The sequence below is a fragment of the Bufo bufo genome, chromosome 9 (genome assembly GCF_905171765.1).
Source record: "Bufo bufo chromosome 9, aBufBuf1.1, whole genome shotgun sequence".
Lineage (NCBI taxonomy): Eukaryota > Metazoa > Chordata > Amphibia > Anura > Bufonidae > Bufo > Bufo bufo.
Window position 1 is genome coordinate 19,705,955 of NC_053397.1, and position 20,535 is coordinate 19,726,489.

The window sequence follows — 20,535 nt, forward strand, 5'->3', positions numbered from 1 at the left end:
ATATTCACAAATACCTTTTATTACTTAGAATGGTTTGTTTTGTCTAGGGAGCAATCATTAGGAGAAATAAAATGGCCGCCGTCCTATCAGTAAACACAAAACCCGTCCTAATCACACAGGAGGACAAGTTACTTCACCACAATGAGCCATAGTGCTGCCTCATCCTCCTCTCTGCTTGTCAGGAATCATGATCCTGAATACAGGTGAATCTCCCGGGGAATGGAGAAGATGAGGAGACATAAGAGGAGGGTGAGGTGAGGCTAATGAGCAGCAGCTCTTGTCTGCAGTCTCCATTACCACAGTCTGTCCTGTCCGTCCTCTCTGTACTTCATGTCTCCTCATGAACTAAATTCACCAGAGATTCAGCTAAAGTTCTTATTGTCTGTATTTAGGATCATAATCCCTGACAAGCAGAGCAGAGAGGAGGAGGATGAGGCAGCTCTTTACCTCAGTGTTGTAAAGTAACTTGTCCTCATGTGTGATCAGGACAGGATTTGTGTGAACTAAGGGGACAGCGGCAATTTTGTTTCCCCTGACGACTGCTCCCCAGACAAAATGAGCCATTATAAATAAAGAAAGGTATTTGAGAATATATTTATAATAAAGTAATATTTAAGTATTTTCCTTTTCTTAATTCCCGGAGAACCCCTTTAAAGAGGCATTTTTATACATTTGTTTTATCATTTATTGAGCCTATATGTGAATGTTTATGTAATTTATTTATATATATATTGTATATATATTTATATAAAAACAGGTGGATGGTTTTCTGGTTATAATTTTTGGATGCCCCTCCATGTATTCTACTTCCGGTCCTGGTTCTATAACTTCCTCTTTCTTTGGACAGCAGACAGTCTCTCCTAACTCTCTCAGTCAGACCATTACTGCGACCAGAGAGACACACACATTGCACTAATCAGTACCAAGTTTTGGACCCTCTTCATGTTATTAAAGGTAGAACCAGCAATTAGAGAAGTTTAGGTTGGCTTTGCTGTTACTCACGTGAGCGGCTTCTCCAGTCGGCTCCTCTGTGACCCAATGACTTCTCCAAGAGTGCAAAAGGCCTGACCCAGAAAGTCCTGAAGAAGAAGTGGAGCAGATGAGGTAAAACCGTGATATTGTGCAAAATACACCACAATCTTTATGGTATCACTTTAGACTTTTAAGACTTATTGAATTGATGACCTGAAATTTACTTGAAGGCTGAAGGCTCTGCTGATGGGTAGAACATTTGTTTCTTCGAAGTTTACCAATTTTTACAGCATGCTAGAAAATGTACGAGTATTTGTGGGTGTATTGGAGGCCGTGGACCATCACTGGTGGAGAAACGTGGAACAACTTGGTGACTATCCAAGTAAAGAGGTAATACATGATCATGCTGAGTCCACCAGAGTGGAGACTCCAAGGCAGCATGCACATGGTAGAGTCCTGACGGCGGGACATGGGGTCCTTACAACAGTTATATGGATCTGTAGACACTCATTGTGCCGCCATATCGTGCCTTTATTTTGTGGAGATATTCCGTTCTGTATGGAATCCTTCTGGAGAAAGAAAGCTCCATAATATGACATAAAAAATGGCAGTTTCTATACATTGTAAACTGAGAACCGATAACTATTCTTTTTTTTCTTTGAAACACTTTTACTTATCCAGGCCATTCTGAGATAGTTTTCTCGTCACATATTGTACTTCATGACAGTGGTAAAATTGAGTCAAAATATTTCTTTTTTATTTATAAAAAAAATGCCAAATTTTCCCAAAATTTGGAAACATTTGCAAATTTGCAAATTTTTTATTTCTCTACTTTTATAATAGATAGTAACTCCAAAAATAGTTATTACTTTACATTCCCCATATGTCTACTTCATGTTTTGATCATTTTGTGAATGACATTTTATTTTTTGGGGACGTTAGAAGGTTTAGAAGTTTAGAAGCAAATCTTGAAATTTTTCAGAAAATTTCCAAAACCCACTTTATTCAGGACCAGTTCAGGTGTGGAGTCACTTTGTGAGGCGTACATAATACAGGTTCTTCTCAAAAAATTTGCATATTGTGATAAAGTTCATTATTTTCTGTAATGTACTGATAAACATTAGACTTTCATATATTTTAGATTCATTACACACAACTGAAGTAGTTCAAGCCTTTTCTTGTTTTAATATTGATGATTTTGGCATACAGCTCATGAAAACCCAAAATTCCTATCTCAAAAAATTAGCATATTTCATCCGACCAATAAAAGAAAAGTGTTTTTAATACAAAAAAAGTCAACCTTCAAATAATGAAGTTCAGTTCTGCACTCAATACTTGGTCGGGAATCCTTTTGCAGAAATGACTGCTTCAATGCGGCAATGTGGCATGGAGGCAATCAGCCTGTGGCACTGCTGAGGTGTTATGGAGGCCCAGGATGCTTCGATAGCGGCCTTAAGCTCATCCAGAGTGTTGGGTCTTGCGTCTCTCAACTTTCTCTTCCCAATATCCCACAGATTCTCTATGGGGTTCAGGTCAGGAGAGTTGGCAGGCCAATTGAGCACAGTAATACCATGGTCAGTAAACCATTTACCAGTGGTTTTGGCACTGTGAGCAGGTGCCAGGTCGTGCTGAAAAATGAAATCTTCATCTCCATAAAGCTTTTCAGCAGATGGAAGCATAAAGTGCTCCAAAATCTCCTGATAGCTAGCTGCATTGACCCTGCCCTTGATAAAACACAGTGGACCAACACCAGCAGCTGACATGGCACCCCAGACCATCACTGACCCCTGGGTACTTGACACTGGACTTCAGGCATTTTGGCATTTCCCTCTCCCCAGTCTTCCTCCAGACTCTGGCACCTTGATTTCCGAATGACATGCAAAATTTGCTTTCATCCGAAAAAAGTACTTTGGACCACTGAGCAACAGTCCAGTGCTGCTTCTCTGTAGCCCAGGTCAGGCGCTTCTGCCGCTGTTTCTGGTTCAAAAGTGGCTTGACCTGGGGAATGCGGCACCTGTAGCCCATTTCCTGCACACGCCTGTACACGGTGGCTCTGGATGTTTCTACTCCAGACTCAGTCCACTGGTTCCGCAGGTCCCCCAAGATCTGGAATCGGTCCTTCTCCACAATCTTCCTCAGGGTCCGGTCACCTCTTCTCGTTGTGCAGCATTTTCTGCCACACTTTTTCCTTCCCACAGACTTCCCACTGAGGTGCCTTGATACAGCACTCTGGGAACAGCCTATTCGTTCAGAAATTTCTTTCTGTGTCTTACCCTCTTGCTTGAGGGTGTCAATGATGGCCTTCTGGACAGCAGTCAGGTCGGCAGTCTTACCCATGATTGCGGTTTTGAGTAATGAACCAGGCTGGGAGTTTTTAAAAGCCTCAGGAATCTTTTGCAGGTGTTTAGAGTTAATTAGTTGATTCAGATGATTAGGTTAAGAGCTCGTTTAGAGAACCTTTTCATGATATGCTAATTTTTTGAGATAGGAATTTTGGGTTTTCATGAGCTGTATGCCAAAATCATCAATATTAAAACAAGAAAAGGCTTGAACTACTTCAGTTGTGTGTAATGAATCTAAAATATATGAAAGTCTAATGTTTATCAGTACATTACAGAAAATAATGAACTTTATCACAATATGCTAATTTTTTTAGAAGAACCTGTAGAAACCAAGGTATTCAAAACTGATATGGTTTTTGGAAAGCAGATTTCACTGGGATAATTTTAAGCTGCCATGTCACATTTGAAGACCCCCTGATGCACCCCTAGAATAGAAACTCCAAAAAAAGACCCCATTTTGGAAACTACGGGATAGGGTTGCAGTTTTGTTGGTACTATTTTAGGGTACATATGATTTTTAGTTGCTCTATATTACACTTTTTGTGAGGCAAGGTAACAAAAAATAGCTGTTTTGGCACCGTTTTTATTTTTTGTTATTTACAATGTTCATCTGACAGGTTAGATCATGTGGTATTTTTCTAGAGCAGGTTGTTATGGATGCGACAATACCAAATACGACTATTTTTTTTGGTTGTTTGTTTCAGTTTTACATAATAAAGCATTTTTCAAAAAAATAATTTTTTAGTAACTCTATATTCTGAAAGCGATAGTTTCATAGTTTATTTTTTATTTTTTGGGTGACTGTCTTATGTAGGGACTCATTTTTTTCGGAATGAGATGAATTGGTTGGATTGGTACTATTTTAGGGTGCGTATGACTTTTTTGACATATATATATATATTTTTTTACGGTGTTCACCTGAGGGATTAGGTCATGTGATATTTTTATACAGCAGGTTCTTACGGACGTGACGATACCTAATATGTATACTTTTTTTTATTTATGCAAGTTTTACACAATGATATCATTTTTGAAACAAAAAAAAATTATGTTTTAGTGTCTCCATAGTCTGAGAGCCATTGTTTTTTCAGTTTTTGGGCGATTGTCTTAGCTAGTGTATAATTTTTGCAGGATGAGGTGACGGTTTGATTGGTACTATTTTGGGGTGCATATGACTTTTTGATCGCTTGCTATTACACTTTTTGTGATGTAAGGTGACAAAAAATGGCTTTTTTTACACTGTTTTTATTTTATCTTATTTACGATGTTCACCTGAGGGGTTAGGTCATGTGGCATTTTTATAGAGCAGGTTGCTACGGACGTGGCAATACCTAATATGTCTACTTTTTTTTTTTTTTACATTTAACACAATAAAAGCATTTTTGAAAACAAAAAAAATATAATTATTTAGTGTCTCCATAATCTGAAAGCCATAGTTTTTTTTATTGTTTGGGCAATTGTCTTAGGTAGGGGTTCATTTTGTGCTTGATGAGGTAACGGTTAGATTGGTACTATTTTGGGGGGCATACGCCTTTTTGATCGGTGTTGCACTTTTAGTGATGTAAGGTGATCAAAAAACATTTTTTTTTCACTTATTTTTTGTCCCACTTTTGGGGGTCCGATCCCCTTTACATTGCATCACAATACTTCTGTATTGTCATGCATTGGCTGTAAGTGTATTACCAGTGTAATACACTTACAGTCTGCTTGCCTGTGAGATCCAGGGGGCTGGATCTCACAGGCTGTCACGGAAGGCAGCCACGATGCCTAAGGAAGGAATAGGGCTGCGCTCCCTGCCATCGGGCCCCCGTCACAGCAACGCGGGGAGCCGATGGAAGCTCTCTCCCTCCCTCCACCCATCGCACGTGCCACGGTCAGCGCGGACCACGGCACATCAAGAGGTAATGCGCCAGCATCGGTGTTTTCACCGATGCTGGCGCATACAGCAGGGGTCCGGCTATCAGTCACTGCCGGACCCCTGCTGCTGATCGGGCGGGCGCAGCTCCTTCACCCGCACGATCAGCCCGCCGTAATAATACGGCGCTGGGCCGCAAGTCACGTCCCGCTGCACCGTACTATTACTGCGCTGGTCGGGAAGGGGTTAAAAATAATAATATCTATGTATAGGTGTTATCAGTCACTGTAGTCCTGCCTTGATGATAATGAAATGACTGCTGAGAAGTGATGTCTATAGACAGAAGTGTCAGCCAATTATAAATCTCAGTGGCCAGTTTGAAAACTGCAGAATTAAGTTATCAATAATGAAAGGAAAATTGCAGTTTCTGTACAGTATAGCCTATTTTATTTTTTTACTAATTAGATTTAGTACCAGATATTGATATCTATTCTTAGTTTTTTTTCTAATCCATTTCTATTTTCTCATTGTAGATTTTTTATTCTGTGGTAGAGTGTTGTTGGCATGCTCTGTGTTCTGTGCAAAGGTCATTGTGCAGAGAGGGGGAGGAGGTGAGCTGTGATATCACCTATTGTGCATGGTAGATATTGCGTTATCTATATTTAGGTATTACTTGTCATTGTAATCCTGCCTGTGATGATAATGAGATGACTGCTGAGAAGGGATGTTTACAGAACAGAATTGTCATCCTATCTCATTGAGTTTCTGTACATTATTATAGAGTGGCCACCTTTTCCGAGCTGCTGTTAGCAGCATTCAGAAATGTGCTTGGCCATAGGAACCTGTAGAGTTGACGTCTATGGGATTCAATGACCTGTGCAGAGATCATTTGGCAGGGAGGGGTAGATAAGCTGCAACATCAACTATGGTTAATGGTGGATCCTGTATTATCTATTATAAGCTCTTGCAGGTAGGGTCCTCTACCCCTGTGTCCCAGTCTGTTAATACTTTCTTGTTTATTGTAGTTTATATTTTTGTAACCCGTCTGGATTTACAGCGCCATGGAACTAATGGTGCTTAAAAATAATATTATTATTATTATTATCTATGTATAGGTGTTATCAGTCATTGTAGTCCTGCTTGTGATGATAATGAGATGACTGCTGAGAATTAATCTCCACAGAATAGAAAGTGCCAGTTTATTATGAGGCTTAGTGGTCAGAGTGAAGACATCATACAAACAACAGGTCATTTTCTGACGATACAGTCCCTTGAAATAAGGCGACCAGCTGTCATCCATTTTTGCGGTTGTATTTTGCATGTAAACGAGGAGAGGAAAGTTCCCTATTTAAATAGCCAAGCAGTCAGCTGAGAACAATTAGCTGTAGCATGAATATTCTCTGCCAGTGCAGACGGGCCAGAAATAGAAAACCTAAAATTACAGCTAATGCAAATAAATTTGCGCAGGCTGTGATGTTTCAAAGATCTTGATTTACCCGGAATCACTGAGCGGCTCCAGCGCTTCCTAGCATGAAAACATTTTGTGTTTCGAATCAGGATGCTGCAGATAGGAACGGCTGGAGGGCCGGGTGGTGGGCGTTCATCCCGCTGACTGTGATGAATAGTTCTGATTTTTTATTTTCAAATAAGGATTAAATGCCCCCAGAGAGAGCGACTAGTTAAATGAATAAATTAGTGTAAAAGGGGCGAAATTATGCAAATATTGATTTCTGCTTCTTCTTGGCCAAATTAAGAATTATTAGTTGAAGATGGGAAAACAGACTTTTATACTGAGAGCGGGAGTCTTGGTGGAGGGAGGTTCCCTCAAGAACACTTTGGTCGAGATGATAACACAGTGTCATTCTCCTGGAAATAGATGCAGAAGGAACTAAAACTGGGCTTTAGACAAAAATGCGCTTTTGCTAGAAGTACCCCCTGATAATGAGCTGATTGCAGGAACCCCCAGGGATCAGCTGTGATCGGTGAAGGACCCTGTCAGAAAGTTTCTCTGCAGTGACACCGCAGGAGAAATGAAGTATTACACTCTGCCTATTGAAACCAGTGGACTGTCCATGTAATGGAGGATGTTCTCTCTAACCACCCTCTGCTCTGGCAAATGATCTGAAAGGAGAGTCCCTATAAAAAAAAGGTGGAGAATAATATAATGTTATATGACCATGACTATACATTTTAGGAGATAGACCCAGGTTTCACTTCTAGAATCCACTGCTATCTCAAGAACAGGGCCCCGTCGTGCATGAAGATAAGCACGCTGCACGTGCCTGATGATGTTCTTTCCATTCAATGCTACAGGACTCCCAAAAATAGTTAAGCAAGTGGGACCCACACCTATTAGACACTTATAAAATATCCTATCAATAGGCCTTAAAGGGACTGTCCCACAACAAATATTCTACAAATTTCAAACCAGCACCTGGATCTGAATACTTTTGTAATTGCATGTAATTAAAAATTTTGCATAGTCAGTGAGTTATTCAATAAAATATATCTGTATAGCGCCACCTGCTGTTTATTCTTTTTCTTATTTCTTTGTCCTGCTCACTGAGATGGCCGCACATGCCTCCTAAGTTGTGATAGGGAGAGCATGGACACGCCCCCTGAGCTGCAGCAGAAAGGACACTCCCATTGTCAGCTTGATATAAATCTAGCAGAGTAATGAATGGGGAGATCTTTGGATCCATGTGAGGTACAGGGCTGGTTCCATGGAGTTTCTCTCTGTGCCTCCGCACTGCAAATAAATAGAACATGTTCTTATTTTTTTGCATTACGGACGGATCACAGATCCATTCAAATTGAATGGGTCTGGATACGTCTGTGGCAGCCGCAGGGATGTTGCTCGTGCATTGGGGACAGCAAGTTGCGGTCCCCAATGCAAGGGATGGCTGAGCAATGGCCGTGTGCATATATAACATAGGCGTTGTTTGTATATTTTGAAATGACTCCTACTCCTATCCTCCAACAGTGGCCACTGATTTGCCCTTTATTATCTCAGCAGAGTCCACACACTGCTTATTGATCCATCGAGGACGGTGAGCGCTATTCATTTCAGCTAATCTCTCTTTGTTGTAGCAGAGGCAGGATCTGGACTTGCTGCGTTCCCCGTGCGGCTCTATATATAGCCAGCAATCATTACGGAATAGCCCTCTCTCCACACAACTTGTATTGCATCTTCAGCTCTCTGTGCCAAGCACTCCCACCCGCTCTCCCCCAGCAGATTGCAAGAAATGTCCTTGAAAGCCTCAGAGGTGTATCTGGAACAAGTTTGCCCATATAATGCATTAATCTACTTCCCAGTGTCAATAGTGTTGGCAGAAAGCACAGGAAGATAATGAAATAATAGCAATATAATTATATTATCTGCTGCAGAGTTACACGCCAGTCTGCTTATATCTATATAATACGTGGCTTTCTAAATTTATGGATATTAGACAGTACAGGTGAGTCCTCTCTCCATATAAAGAAGGAAGGAAGGAAGAACAGAAGGAAACGGGAAGGAGAGGAAAGAGAAGGGATGGAAGAAGGGAGATAGCAAGGAAGGGACGAAGGAAGGAAGGAAGAACAGAAGGAAAAGGAAAGAAGAGGAAAGAGAACGGAGGGAAGAAGGGAGATAGCAAGGAAGGAAGGAAGGAAAAACAGAAGGAAAAGGAAAGGAGAGGAAAGAGAAGAGAAGGGAGGGAAGAAGGGAGATAGCAAGGAAGGGACGAAGGAAGGAAGAACAGAAGGAAAAGGAAAGGAGAGGAAAGAGAACGGAGGGAAGAAGGGAGATAGCAAGGAAGGAAGGAAGAACAGAAGGAAAAGGAAAGGAGAGGAAAGAGAAGGGAGGGAAGAAGGGAGATAGCAAGGAAGGGACGAAGGAAGGAAGGAAGGAAAGAAGGAACAAAGGAAGGAAGAACAGAAGGAAAAGGAAAGGAGAGGAAAGAGAAGGGAGGGAAGAAGGGAGATAGCAAGGAAGGGACGAAAGAAGGAAGGAAGGAAGAACAGAAGGAAAAGGAAAGGAGAGGAAAGAGAACGGAGGGAAGAAGGGAGATAGCAAGGAAGGAAGGAAGAACAGAAGGAAAAGGAAAGGAGAGGAAAAAGAAGGGAGGGAAGAAGGGAGATAGCAAGGAAGAATGCAATGGGAGGAAGTAAAGAAGAATTGAAGGAAGGGTGGGAGAGAGGTAGGACCAAAGGAAGGGAGAGCAGGAGGGAGAAAGGAAGGAAGAAAGTAAAGTGTGGAAGAAAGGAAGGAAGGAAGTTAAGAAGGCAGAACAGAAAATAAATGAGACAGGAATATAGGAAAGAAAAGATGGATGGATGGAAAGAAGGAAGAAAGAACGTAAGGAAGAGGAAGGAAGGATGTAAGAAAGGGAGAGAGGAAAGAACGAAGAAATAAAGAAAGGAGAAAGGGAAGGGAAGGAGGAGGAAGAAAAGGAGGCAGGAATGAAGGAAGGAATAGAAAGGAAGGAGAGAAGGAAGTAGGGAAAGATAGAATATTGTTATAAATCCAGTTCCTATCAGATGTATTGTGTATGATAATATAGAGACGTACCTTCTGTATTTCCAATTTAAATGATGCAAAGAAAGAAATGGTGATAACGGGGATTAATGGTCAGAATAAAGTCTGCAGTTCAGATTAGTATATATCTATATGTATCATTATGTATCTGTCAGTACTTATCTGTATACAACACAACATATCTGTATACCTCAGTATAGATCTGTACACAGTATATAGATGTATACATTATAATACAGGGTGGCCCATGGAAAAGTAGGCGCCTCCAGAGATAGATCGACCAGATGAACGGGCAAGTGGATTGTTTGTTTTCAATTACCCACAAGTCACAGAAGATACTGAAGGTGGTCCCCGTCCAGGTCTCTGCATCTCTGGGCAGGTCGGGTTATGGTGGCCGATACGGCTTGTGATGCTGTGGATGGTGTTTGTGATCTTCTCCTTGAGTTCCTCCAGGGGATGTGGATTGTTAGAGGGCACTTTCTGTTTTACATTTCCCCACAGATAAAAATGGCATGTGGACAAGTCTGGGGGACGTGGTGCCCATAACGCCTCGCTCACAGTTCGCTCTTCCGTAAACGGTTCATGACCCTGTGCCGGAGAGTCCCGTGAGGTGCGGCATGTGGCCTCGTCTTGTTGGAAAAAGCAGGTCATTTAGCGTTGTCGGACTCTCTCAGTTCCTGCACACATGTTATTCGGTTTCAGGTTCAGAGATTTCAGTGCTCGTCTCAGTTGCTGAGATGGTTTTGGAGTTGATTTTTGGGGGCTACTTGCAATGTGCTGCTGAAATTCATGCACAACTTCAGCCGTCCTGATCGATGGAGGCCTCGGTTCCTTCATGTTTGATGCCATTTCCGAACCAGACTCTGAATACAACGTTTAGCCGGTGGTTTTGTTGCTGGCTACTTGTCGGCAAAGGTCTCTTGCATTTCTTTCATCGATCTGCTTTGCACATAGCCTTCCACCATCACTACTCGCTGTTCCGGGGAGAATGCCATCTTTCTGACACAATAGACCTCTTTTATCAAACTCAAAAACAAATCTGTCTTAGTTGTTGCCCACAGCAGCAAATCAGAGCTCTGCTTTCAGTTTCTACAGGGCTCTGAAAAAATGAAAGCTAAGCTCTGATTGGTTGTTGCAAACAACTAAGACTGATTTACTATTAGGCAGTTTGATTTGGAGATATTGGAGGCGCGCTACTCAGTACATGTACATGTCAATATCCATCTGTACACATACCTATACATATCAACTTGTATCTGTATATATAATTGTTTATCTGTGCACATCGGTATATAGTTGTACACATGAGTATATATCAGTATATAGCTGTATACATGAGTAGATATCAGTACATAGCTGTATACATGAGTACATATCAGTATATAGCTGTATACATGAGTATATATCAGTATACATGAGTAAATATCAGTATACAGCTGTATACAAAAGTATATATCAGTATATAGTAGCTGTATACATGAGTATATAAGAGTATATAGCTGTATACATGAGTATATATCAGTATACATGAGTATATATCAGTATACAGCTGTATACATAAGTATATATCAGTATATAGTAGCTGTATACATGAGTATATATCAGTATATAGCTGTATACATGAGTATATTCCAGTATATAGTAGCTGTATACATGAGTATATATCAGTATATAGTGGCTTATGTTTAGCATGTCAGGGTGTAGGGTGACAGCTGTACATTATGGATGGACGACTAAGCAAAAAACCCAATTAGCAGTAACGACTGACTGACTCACGTGTTTTGATATATTGCAGCTTCGGGAGTCCACATTGAACCTGTAAAGAAACAATATGTGAGAATATGAGTTAATATTATATAATAGCAGAGCCTTATGGAGGTATGTGCACTATATGGGGGAACGTCCACCTATTTTAAGATATACAGAGCATTTATAGGGCATCTATCACCGGCAAACGACAACTGATTGGATCAAATTATAAAGTTAAACATATATTTGTATTATAAATCCTGAAATATTCCAGTTTTCACCCCGGTCTTTAATCCCCTAGGGCTCATGCACACAAGCATGTGGCTGCTGCAGACCGATGCAGACTCATTCAACTTGAATGGGTCCGTGGTCCGTCCGCACCACAAAAAAATAGAACATGTTTTATTTTTTTTGCGGTGCGGAGGCACGGACAGAAAATCCATGCCGCCATTACGCACCACACCCTCTGGATTGAGGACCCATTCAAGTGCCCGTATATTGCGGACCCGCTGTTTGGAGGCCGCAATACGGCGCCAGCCAACTACGGTCGTGTGCATGAGCCCTTACAAGTAATTCTATTCAGCTCGTGCTGTGTACATGTCATGACATAATATACTCACTACATCCTCTTACTTAGTATGGCTGTATAGCTGATCCGGGACGGCTTTTACTAGGAGTAGTCAAAGTGCTGGATGGGTGACTACTCCCCATGTTCCAGGCCAGGTTTTGCCAGGCCTAAAATCCAGCCAGCACTGAAGGTGAGAAGGATTACCTCAGTCTGACAGTGGAGCTCAGGAGGTGTGTGTGCTGGGATCTGAGGCTTGTGCCGTGCTGGAGGGCTGAGACCCGTCTGTAAGGGAAATGGGCCCCCTAAAAGCCTGCTAAGGACTGCAGGAGGCAGAACTGCCAACAAGGTGATTTTTGCTATGTGGACTTTCCATTGTGTGTGAACTAACACCAAGACTGCAAAGTGACGTTTTGTTTTCGCTTTATGTGTGAATAAACACGGAAGTTTGATTTAAGAACTGGTAATTTGCCTCTGTCCTGCGTCCGCACACCCTGTCTACCAGAGCGAATCCCCACAGTGTATACACTGTGTGTATATATCGAAGCACACTAGCTGTATCTTATGGAGATCTATGAAGGTATACAACATATATATGAAGTGTGACACAGTGAGAGGTTTGGTCTGGGAAAACAGATACCGTACTTTCCTCCCAGCATGTGCTGCTGGGCTGATTTACAGCCAGGTGAGGTCAAATACCGTACCAGATTTTAAGTGCGGGTCCGGGGTTTTGGCAGCACCTGGCTGTACTTAAATAGGCAGCTGGGCTCATAAGCCAGGTCTCTGTGTTGGGATCTGTGAGCCTTGTGTCTGGATAAAGGCTTGCTACCTGTTTGGCGTGAAAACAGGTTGGTGTTGCTATGGTCAAGGACTCTGAGGCAGAATTGCCACATGGTGTGAATTACCACCAACACCGCAAGGTGACTTTTTGCTTGTTTATGACTGCTTGTTTTGTCACTTGCCAACATGTTCTCGGGGGTCACCTGGGGCTGCAGAAAACTCAGGATCGTATTCTACAGTGGTTTTACTGGCCCAGCATATTCAAAGAAGTGGAAGTTTTGTAAGTATTGCCCGACCTGCCAGATAACTAGACCCCAGCCACATTTCCGTAGTCTCCAAGTACATCTCCCGATTATCAAAGTACCGCTTGACCGAATAGCTATGGACCTAATAGGCCCAGTACCGAAGTCCGCCAGAGGGCATCAACACATCTTAGTCATTCTAGACTACGCCACTCGGTACCCGGAGGCAGTGCCACTGCGACATACCTCTGCCAAACTCATAGCTAAGGAGTTAATGGAGATGTTTTCCCGAGTGGGACTACCTAAAGAGGTTCTGACCGACCAAGGGACCCCTTTTATGTCCAAGATGATGAGGGAACTCTGTAAGTTGCTGCACATAAAACAACTATGGACGTTTGTTTGCCACCCGCAAACGGACGGTCTGGTAGAACAGTTTAACCAAACATTAAAAAATATGTTCAAAAAGGTAGTGTCTAAAGATGGGAAGGACTGGGACCTCCTTCTTCCCTTTCTCATGTTCGCAGAGCGAGAGGTGCCCCAGGCCTCTACTGGGTTCTCGCCCTTCGAACTGCTATACGGCAGACACCCTCGCGGTCTCTTGGACGTGGCCAAAAAGGCGTGGGAAGAACAACCCACTCCACATAAAAGTGTAATTGAGTACGTTACCCAGATGCAAGATCGGATAGAGACAGTGTTGCCTCTTGTTAGGGAGCATATGGAGGCAGCTCACCGAGCCCAGAGTCTTTAACCCAGGTGATCAGGTTTTGGTTCTGGTGCCGACCGTGGACATTAAGTTCCTGGCTAGGTGGCAGGGGCCCTATAAGGTACTTGAGAAAATTGGAGATGTAAACTACAAGGTACACCAGCCAGGGCGGCGAAAGCCAGAGCAGGTTTACCATGTGAATTTACTCAAACCGTGGAAAGACAGCCCGCGGCCGGGTTTTCTAGGGGAAGAGGTACCGACCCCTCTGTCTGATGCAAGAGAAGCGGCTGCCACAGTGAAAATTGCTAACAGCCTCTCCTCTAAACAGACTCAGGAGGCCAGGGAGTTAATTAGTCGGAACACGGATGTGTTCTCGGACTTCCCTGGACGCACTTCCATAATCCAGCATGACATTGTCACTGAGCCTCAGGCAAAAGTCAGATTAAAACCATACCGGGTACCCGAGGCTCGGCGACAAGCCATATCGGAGCAGGTGCAGCTAATGCTGCAACTAGACGTCATTGAGGAGTCAAAAAGTGAGTGAGCCAGTCCTATAGTATTGATACCCAAGCCGAAAGGGACGTTGCGGTTTTGTAACGACTTTCAAAAACTTAACAAGGTTTCCAAGTTCTATGCGTATCCCATGCCCCGGGTGGATGAGTTTATCGAGATGTTAGGACAAGCCCGGTATTTTTCTGTTTTGGACCTCACGAAAAGGTACTGGCAGGTGTCCTTAATGGAGGCTGCCAAAGAGAAATCTGCCTTCATCACGCCTGAGGGGCTGTATCAATATAAGGTCTTACCCTTTGGTCTGAATGGCGCCCGCTCCACTTTTCAGCGACTAATGGACATTGTGCTTCGTCCACATCGTCGGTACGCTTCGGCTTACCTGGACGATATCGTCATCCACAGTACCGACTGGGAAAGTCACCTACCCAAAGTGCAGGCTGTAGTGGACTCCCTTCGGAAAGCTGGACTGACCGCTAACCCCAAAAAATGTGCGATAGGGTTAGAAGAGACTAAGTACCTGGTGTATGTCATTGGGCGCGGAGCCATCAAACCCCAAGTGAACAAAATAGAGGTGATACAGAATTGGCCCGACCTGTCACCACTAGGCAAATAAAGTCATTCCTGGGAATGGTGGGCTATTACATGAGGTTTGTTCCCCACTTTGCTACTCTAACTGAGCCCTTGACAGGACTCTTGAAGGGACTCAAGTCAACGATGGTTCGCTGGGAAGATCGGGCGGAAGAGACTTTCTCTGATTTGAAGTCGGCCCTGTGCGGGTCCCCGGTTTTGGTGACGCTCGACTTCAAAAGGGAGTTTATAGTACAGACCGATGCCTCCGAAGTAGGTCTCGGTACTGTACTGTCTCAGGAAATCAATGGGGAGGAACATCCCGTTGTCTTCCTCAGCCTTAAGCTCACCCCAGCTGACACCCGGTATAGTATAGTGGAGAGAGTGAGAGTGCCTGGTCATCAAGTGGGCACTCGAGTCTCTCCGCTATTATTTATTGGGGATAAAATTCCGCCTGGTGACCGACCACTCCCCTCTCAACTGAATAAGCCAGGCCAAGGACATAAATGCCTCACAGCATGTGCTGCTGGGCCGATTTACAGCCAGATGAGGTCAAATACCGGACCAGATTTTAAGTGCTGGTCCGGGTTTTGGCAGCACCTGGCTGTCCTTAAATAGGCAGTTGGGCTAAGAAGCGAAGTCTCTGTGTTGGGATCTGGGAGCCTTGTGTCTGGATGAAGGCTTGCTACCTGTTTGGCATGAAAACAGGTTGGTGCTGCTATCAGCAAGGACTCTTTGAGGCAGAATTGCCGCATGGTGTGAATTACCACCAACACCGCACGGTGACTTTTTGCTTGTTTTGTCACTTGCCTAAAGTGTGAATAAAACACTGAACTGTTTGATCCAAAGAACTTGTTGTTGCCTCTACACTGCGTCCGCTAATCCTGTCTACCAGAGCGAAACCCCACAGAAGTTACACCTAGATATATTGCTTGCATTCTAGTGTCAGACTATAGGCGGTATGTGCACGATTATGCTGTATTACATAAATTTTTCTAATATTTCTATACTACATTTTTTTTCTGTGCTCATATGTTGCTCTGCACCTTGTACGTGTGTTATTGTTCTATTTCTCGGTCTTTTAATATAAATTATTCATTTAAAAAAAAATGTATAGTTACTTCTCCAGCATACATGTGTCTTCAGGCGAAACAGCCGCATATCACATATTACTTCCCGTGTATCCAGAGAGAGTGACCCGGGTGATCCCAGCTACAAGAAAAGCCTCTCATAAATGAATTATGGGCTGACTACAGCTCATCTCCCCGACGAGCGGGATCCTCCTGTTTATCGAGCTGACGGAGCGGCTTAATTAAATGTAATAACGAGATATCTGTAAATGACTGAGATCTCGCCAAGATTCCTCCTCCCCGGTTCACTCAGAAACAATTAGACACCCGACATTTCCTCTAAGGGGGCAATTTGCAGATTCCTTGGCTTCACTATGAGTCAAGAGGCGTTGTGAATCACTGACATCAGCTTTCTGCCAGTGGGCACTGTACCCTCTGCCAGGCGCACAGTCATCACACAGCCGCTCATAAACCACCGTCATTTGCTTGAGATTGTTCTCGTTTTGAATGAATCATTTCCATTTTTGTTTAAAAAAAGAAATTATAATAATTTAAGGGATTGTTCAGGATTAGAAAAAAGGGAGACCGATTTTTCTTTCTAAAAACACAGCGCCACCCTCACGCTTGGGTTGTGTCTGGTACTGCAGCTCAATCTCATTCACTTCAATAGGGATGGGCTGCTATACCAGACACATCCATCATATTACTGTATCCCACGCACCATGTGCCATTTATAATACCAGAGTCTTCGTATGTAGGCGAGGGGCCTTTGGGCCTCATCGGGCAGCAGGGTCCAGATGCGACAGATACATCTACACCCCCTATAGATTCACTCCTGACTCCTGCACAGTTCATTTATTAAAGCTTGCACCTGCTTTAGTTGTCAGGAGTGCCACGTACCTGTGCCCATCAATAGTGTAGAAAGCAAAATCAAATTGAAGCCTACTGGCCCCATCCAGAGCATGAAGCACCCATCCTTGTTAGTCCCATACTTGGCATCAGTCCCCCTTTTGCTGGGACAGTCTTGCCGACTGGGCTATAAATTGAGCAAGACTTGTGCAAACCCCACCCAAAAATGGACATTTCATGGGCATTCTTGGGGCTCAACTGTCCTGATTTTGACTTTAAACGTTGGTACCTTAGGGGCTTAGGTTCTTACAACCCAATAAGAACTAGGATGCAGCGAGCCCGAGCTGGGGTCCCTCTTTATTCTGTAGTCCCTTGACTGAATGGGTGGCATCTATGGCATGTAGGGTAGAGATGAGCGAATCAATTCTGAAATTCAACCTGAATTTTGTAAAAATTCTGATTCTAATGTGTGATCGATTTGGGAGAATCAAAGAGACTGCGAGGGAAAGAGGGGAGAGGGAGAGAGGGAGAGAGAAAGAGAGGCAGAGAAAGGAGAGAGAGAGAGGAAGACAGAGGGAGAGAAAAGAAGAGAGGAGAAGAGAAAGATAGAGAGATAGAGAGAAAGTGAGGGAGGGCAAAGAGAGGAGAGAGGTTGAGAGAAAGGAGAGAGATGAGAGAGTGGAGAGAGATAAGAGAGAGATTGAAGAGAGGTAAAGAGAATTTAAAGGGAGGAGAGAGGGAGGGAGGGGAAGAGAAAAAGCGAGAGAGACAAAGGGAGAGAAAAAGAGATGATGAGAGAGAGGAAAGACAGAGAAGGGTGAGAGAAAAGAGAAGGGAGAGAGAAGCGTAGAGAAAGGAGAGAGGAAAAGAGAGCGATAGAGAGAGGGAGAGAGAGCGCGCATTCCAGGCAATCAGAGCACTTTCGATTTTGGGTAGAATTCATTTGGATTCATCTAAATTGGACCAAATTTTTTCCATCTCCAATGTAGGCCCTTACACTACCCAATCTACCTATTTTATTAATTGTCCTGGGCCTGGTCTGAGATGGTTGTGGTCAAATTGAGGGGTCTTCAAGGGTCACTTATAGCGGAGGGGGGGTGGGGGCTCAGTATAGATTTTTTACTGGAGCCCAGACCCTTCAGATTGTTCTTCTCCCCAGAGATAATGTCTCAGAACTGGGAGATAAGAAGTCATGCCACTGAGCTATTATCTCAGCCTTCTCCAGGGCGAGAATTAAGCCCACCTGGGTGCCTTCTCCCACACCTATGTACTAGCCTGGCCTCGTCCGTATAGCCTCCGCGGTCAGATCGCGTACCGCGCCGCATCCTTCCGTCTGACATTTCACCGATGTAAATCTTCCTCCTGCATCTGCTGCTATATTTGGATGTGTGTATAATCAGGTATTGCCGGCAGAGGACGACGCGCCTGACCCCGTTTCCTCTTTTCTAGCTAATTAATTTCAGTGGAAATGCACTGGAAACATTTCTGGCAAATTTACTGTGAAATCTTCCTCGTCCTGTAATTCATTAGCACAGCGTGAAGATCCGTCTCCCGGCCCCTAATCCTACTATTTGTTCGAGAGCTCATTTAAGTCTAGGACTGCACTGAAGTACAAGGCACGCTCGCCCGTGAGGAAGTTCCGCTGCGGGGGAGTTAATGAGGCTTTCTATGGCGTCTCATTAATGGCTAATGTGGGAGACCACTTCACCCACAACTTGTAAGTGGTCTGTGACCAACTGGCGGTGACAATATTTGTAGTCAGAAAGGGCATACACATGGGCGTTACTGCCAGGAGAGCAGCTATGGGGGTCTATTTCCACATAGACATAAGGAGTAGTTAATGGGGTTTTCTAGTAGTTAAAGAATTTGTTTTTAAATATTTAATTTCTTCCCCTTTAGCAGTACCTGTGAAGAGATCTATACTTACCTTCTCTTTGCCACTCCATGTCTTCACTGTACTTCCCGTCCCCACAGGTCACGTACACCAATGGCACTAATGACTGACCTCAGTGGTGACGTGTTCCAAAATGGCAATTCACTGCTGGGCCACGTGTTGCTTGGGGACACTGCTGAGGCCAGTCACTGGCACCAGCAGCACATCTCACTCTGTCCATGTGGAAGTTGACTGGTGGAGATGCAGTGAAGACAGCGCTTGAGCCGGAAAGGAGCAGGGGGAAGCAGGTAAGCATAGATATTTCTATATGTATTGCTAAGATCCTGGAAAACCCCTTTAATGACCTATCCTTGGGATTTTATCTATATCAGATCGGTAAGGTTCAAAATACTACTACCCTCACCAATCGCTTTGCTGCAGCTCTGCTCCCATTTGGAATCACTCAGCTCTATCCACTGTGTAGTGTCCGGGCCTGGTTACTGCAGCTGTATTCCCAACCAGAACCCCACAGCTCCATCCACTGTGTAGTGTCCGGGCCTGGGTACTGCAGCTGTATTCCCAACCAGAACCCCACAGCTCCATCCACTGTGTAGTGTCCGGGCCTGGGTACTGCAGCTGTATTCCCAACCAGAACCCCACAGCTCCATCCACTGTGTAGTGTCCGGGCCTGGTTACTGCAGATGTATTCCCAACCAGAACCCCACAGCTCCATCCACTGTGTAGTGTCCGGGCCTGGGTACTGCAGCTGTATTCCCAACCAGAACCCCACAGCTCCATCCATTGTGTAGTGTCCGGGCCTGGTTACTGCAGCTGTATTCCCAACCAGAACCCCACAGCTCCATCCACTGTGTAGTGTCCGGGCCTGGTTACAGTAGCTGTATTCCCAACCGGAACCCCACAGCTCCATCCACTGTGTAGTGTCCGGGCCTGGGTACTGCAGCTGTATTCCCAACCAGAACCCCACAGCTCCATCCACTTTGTAGTGTCCGGGCCTGGTTACTGCAGCTGTATTCCCAACCGGAACCCCACAGCTCCATCCACTGTATAGTGTCCGGGCCTGATTACTGCAGCTGTATTCCCAACCAGAACCCCACAGCTCCATCCACTGTGTAGTGTCTGGGCCTGATTACTGCAGCTGTAGTCCCAACCAGAACCCCACATCTCCATCCACTGTGTAGTGTCCGGGCCTGGTTACTGCAGCTGTATTCCCAACCGGAACCCCACAGCTCCATCCACTGTGTAGTGTCCGGGTCTGGTTACTGCAGCTGTATTCCCAACCAGAACCCCACAGCTCCATCCACTGTGTAGTGTCCGGGCCTGATTACTGCAGCTGTAGTCCCAACCGGAACCCCACATCTCCATCCACTGTGTAGTGTCCGGGTCTGGTTACTGCAGCTGTATTCCCAACCAGAACCCCACAGCTCCATCCACTGTGTAGTGTCTGGGCCTGATTACTGCAGCTGTAGTCCCAACCGGAACCCCACAGCTCCATCCACTGTGTAGTGTCCGGGTCTGGTTACTGCAGCTGTATTCCCAACCGGAACCCCACAGCTCCATCCACTGTGTAGTGTCCGGGCCTGATTACTGCAGCTGTAGTCCCAACTGGAACCCCACATCTCCATCCACTGTGTAGTGTCCGGGCCTGGTTACTGCAGCTGTATTCCCAACCGGAACCCCACAGCTCCATCCAATGTGTAGTGTCCGGGCCTGATTACTGCAGCTGTAGTCCCAACCGGAACCCCACATCTCCATCCACTGTGTAGTGTCCGGGCCTGATTACTGCAGCTGTAGTCCCAACCGGAACCCCACAGCTCCATCCACTGTGTAGTGTCCGGGTCTGGTTACTGCAGCTGTATTCCCAACCAGAACCCCACATCTCCATCCACTGTGTAGTGTCCGGGCCTGATTACTGCAGCTGTAG

At 44.5% G+C, this 20,535-nt stretch overlaps 1 protein-coding gene across 1 annotated transcript in view; it reads right to left on the reverse strand.

The window, feature by feature from the left end:
* Positions 1-20,535, reverse strand: part of LOC120979761 (copine-8-like) — a 212,485-nt gene that overhangs the window by 104,557 nt on the left and 87,393 nt on the right. The window contains exons 5-6 of the mRNA XM_040408717.1: positions 11,462-11,501; positions 1,003-1,079 (exon numbers count right to left, since the gene is read on the reverse strand). Coding sequence (XP_040264651.1) covers positions 1,003-1,079; positions 11,462-11,501 — 117 coding nt within the window. The remainder of the gene's footprint in view (positions 1-1,002; positions 1,080-11,461; positions 11,502-20,535) is intronic.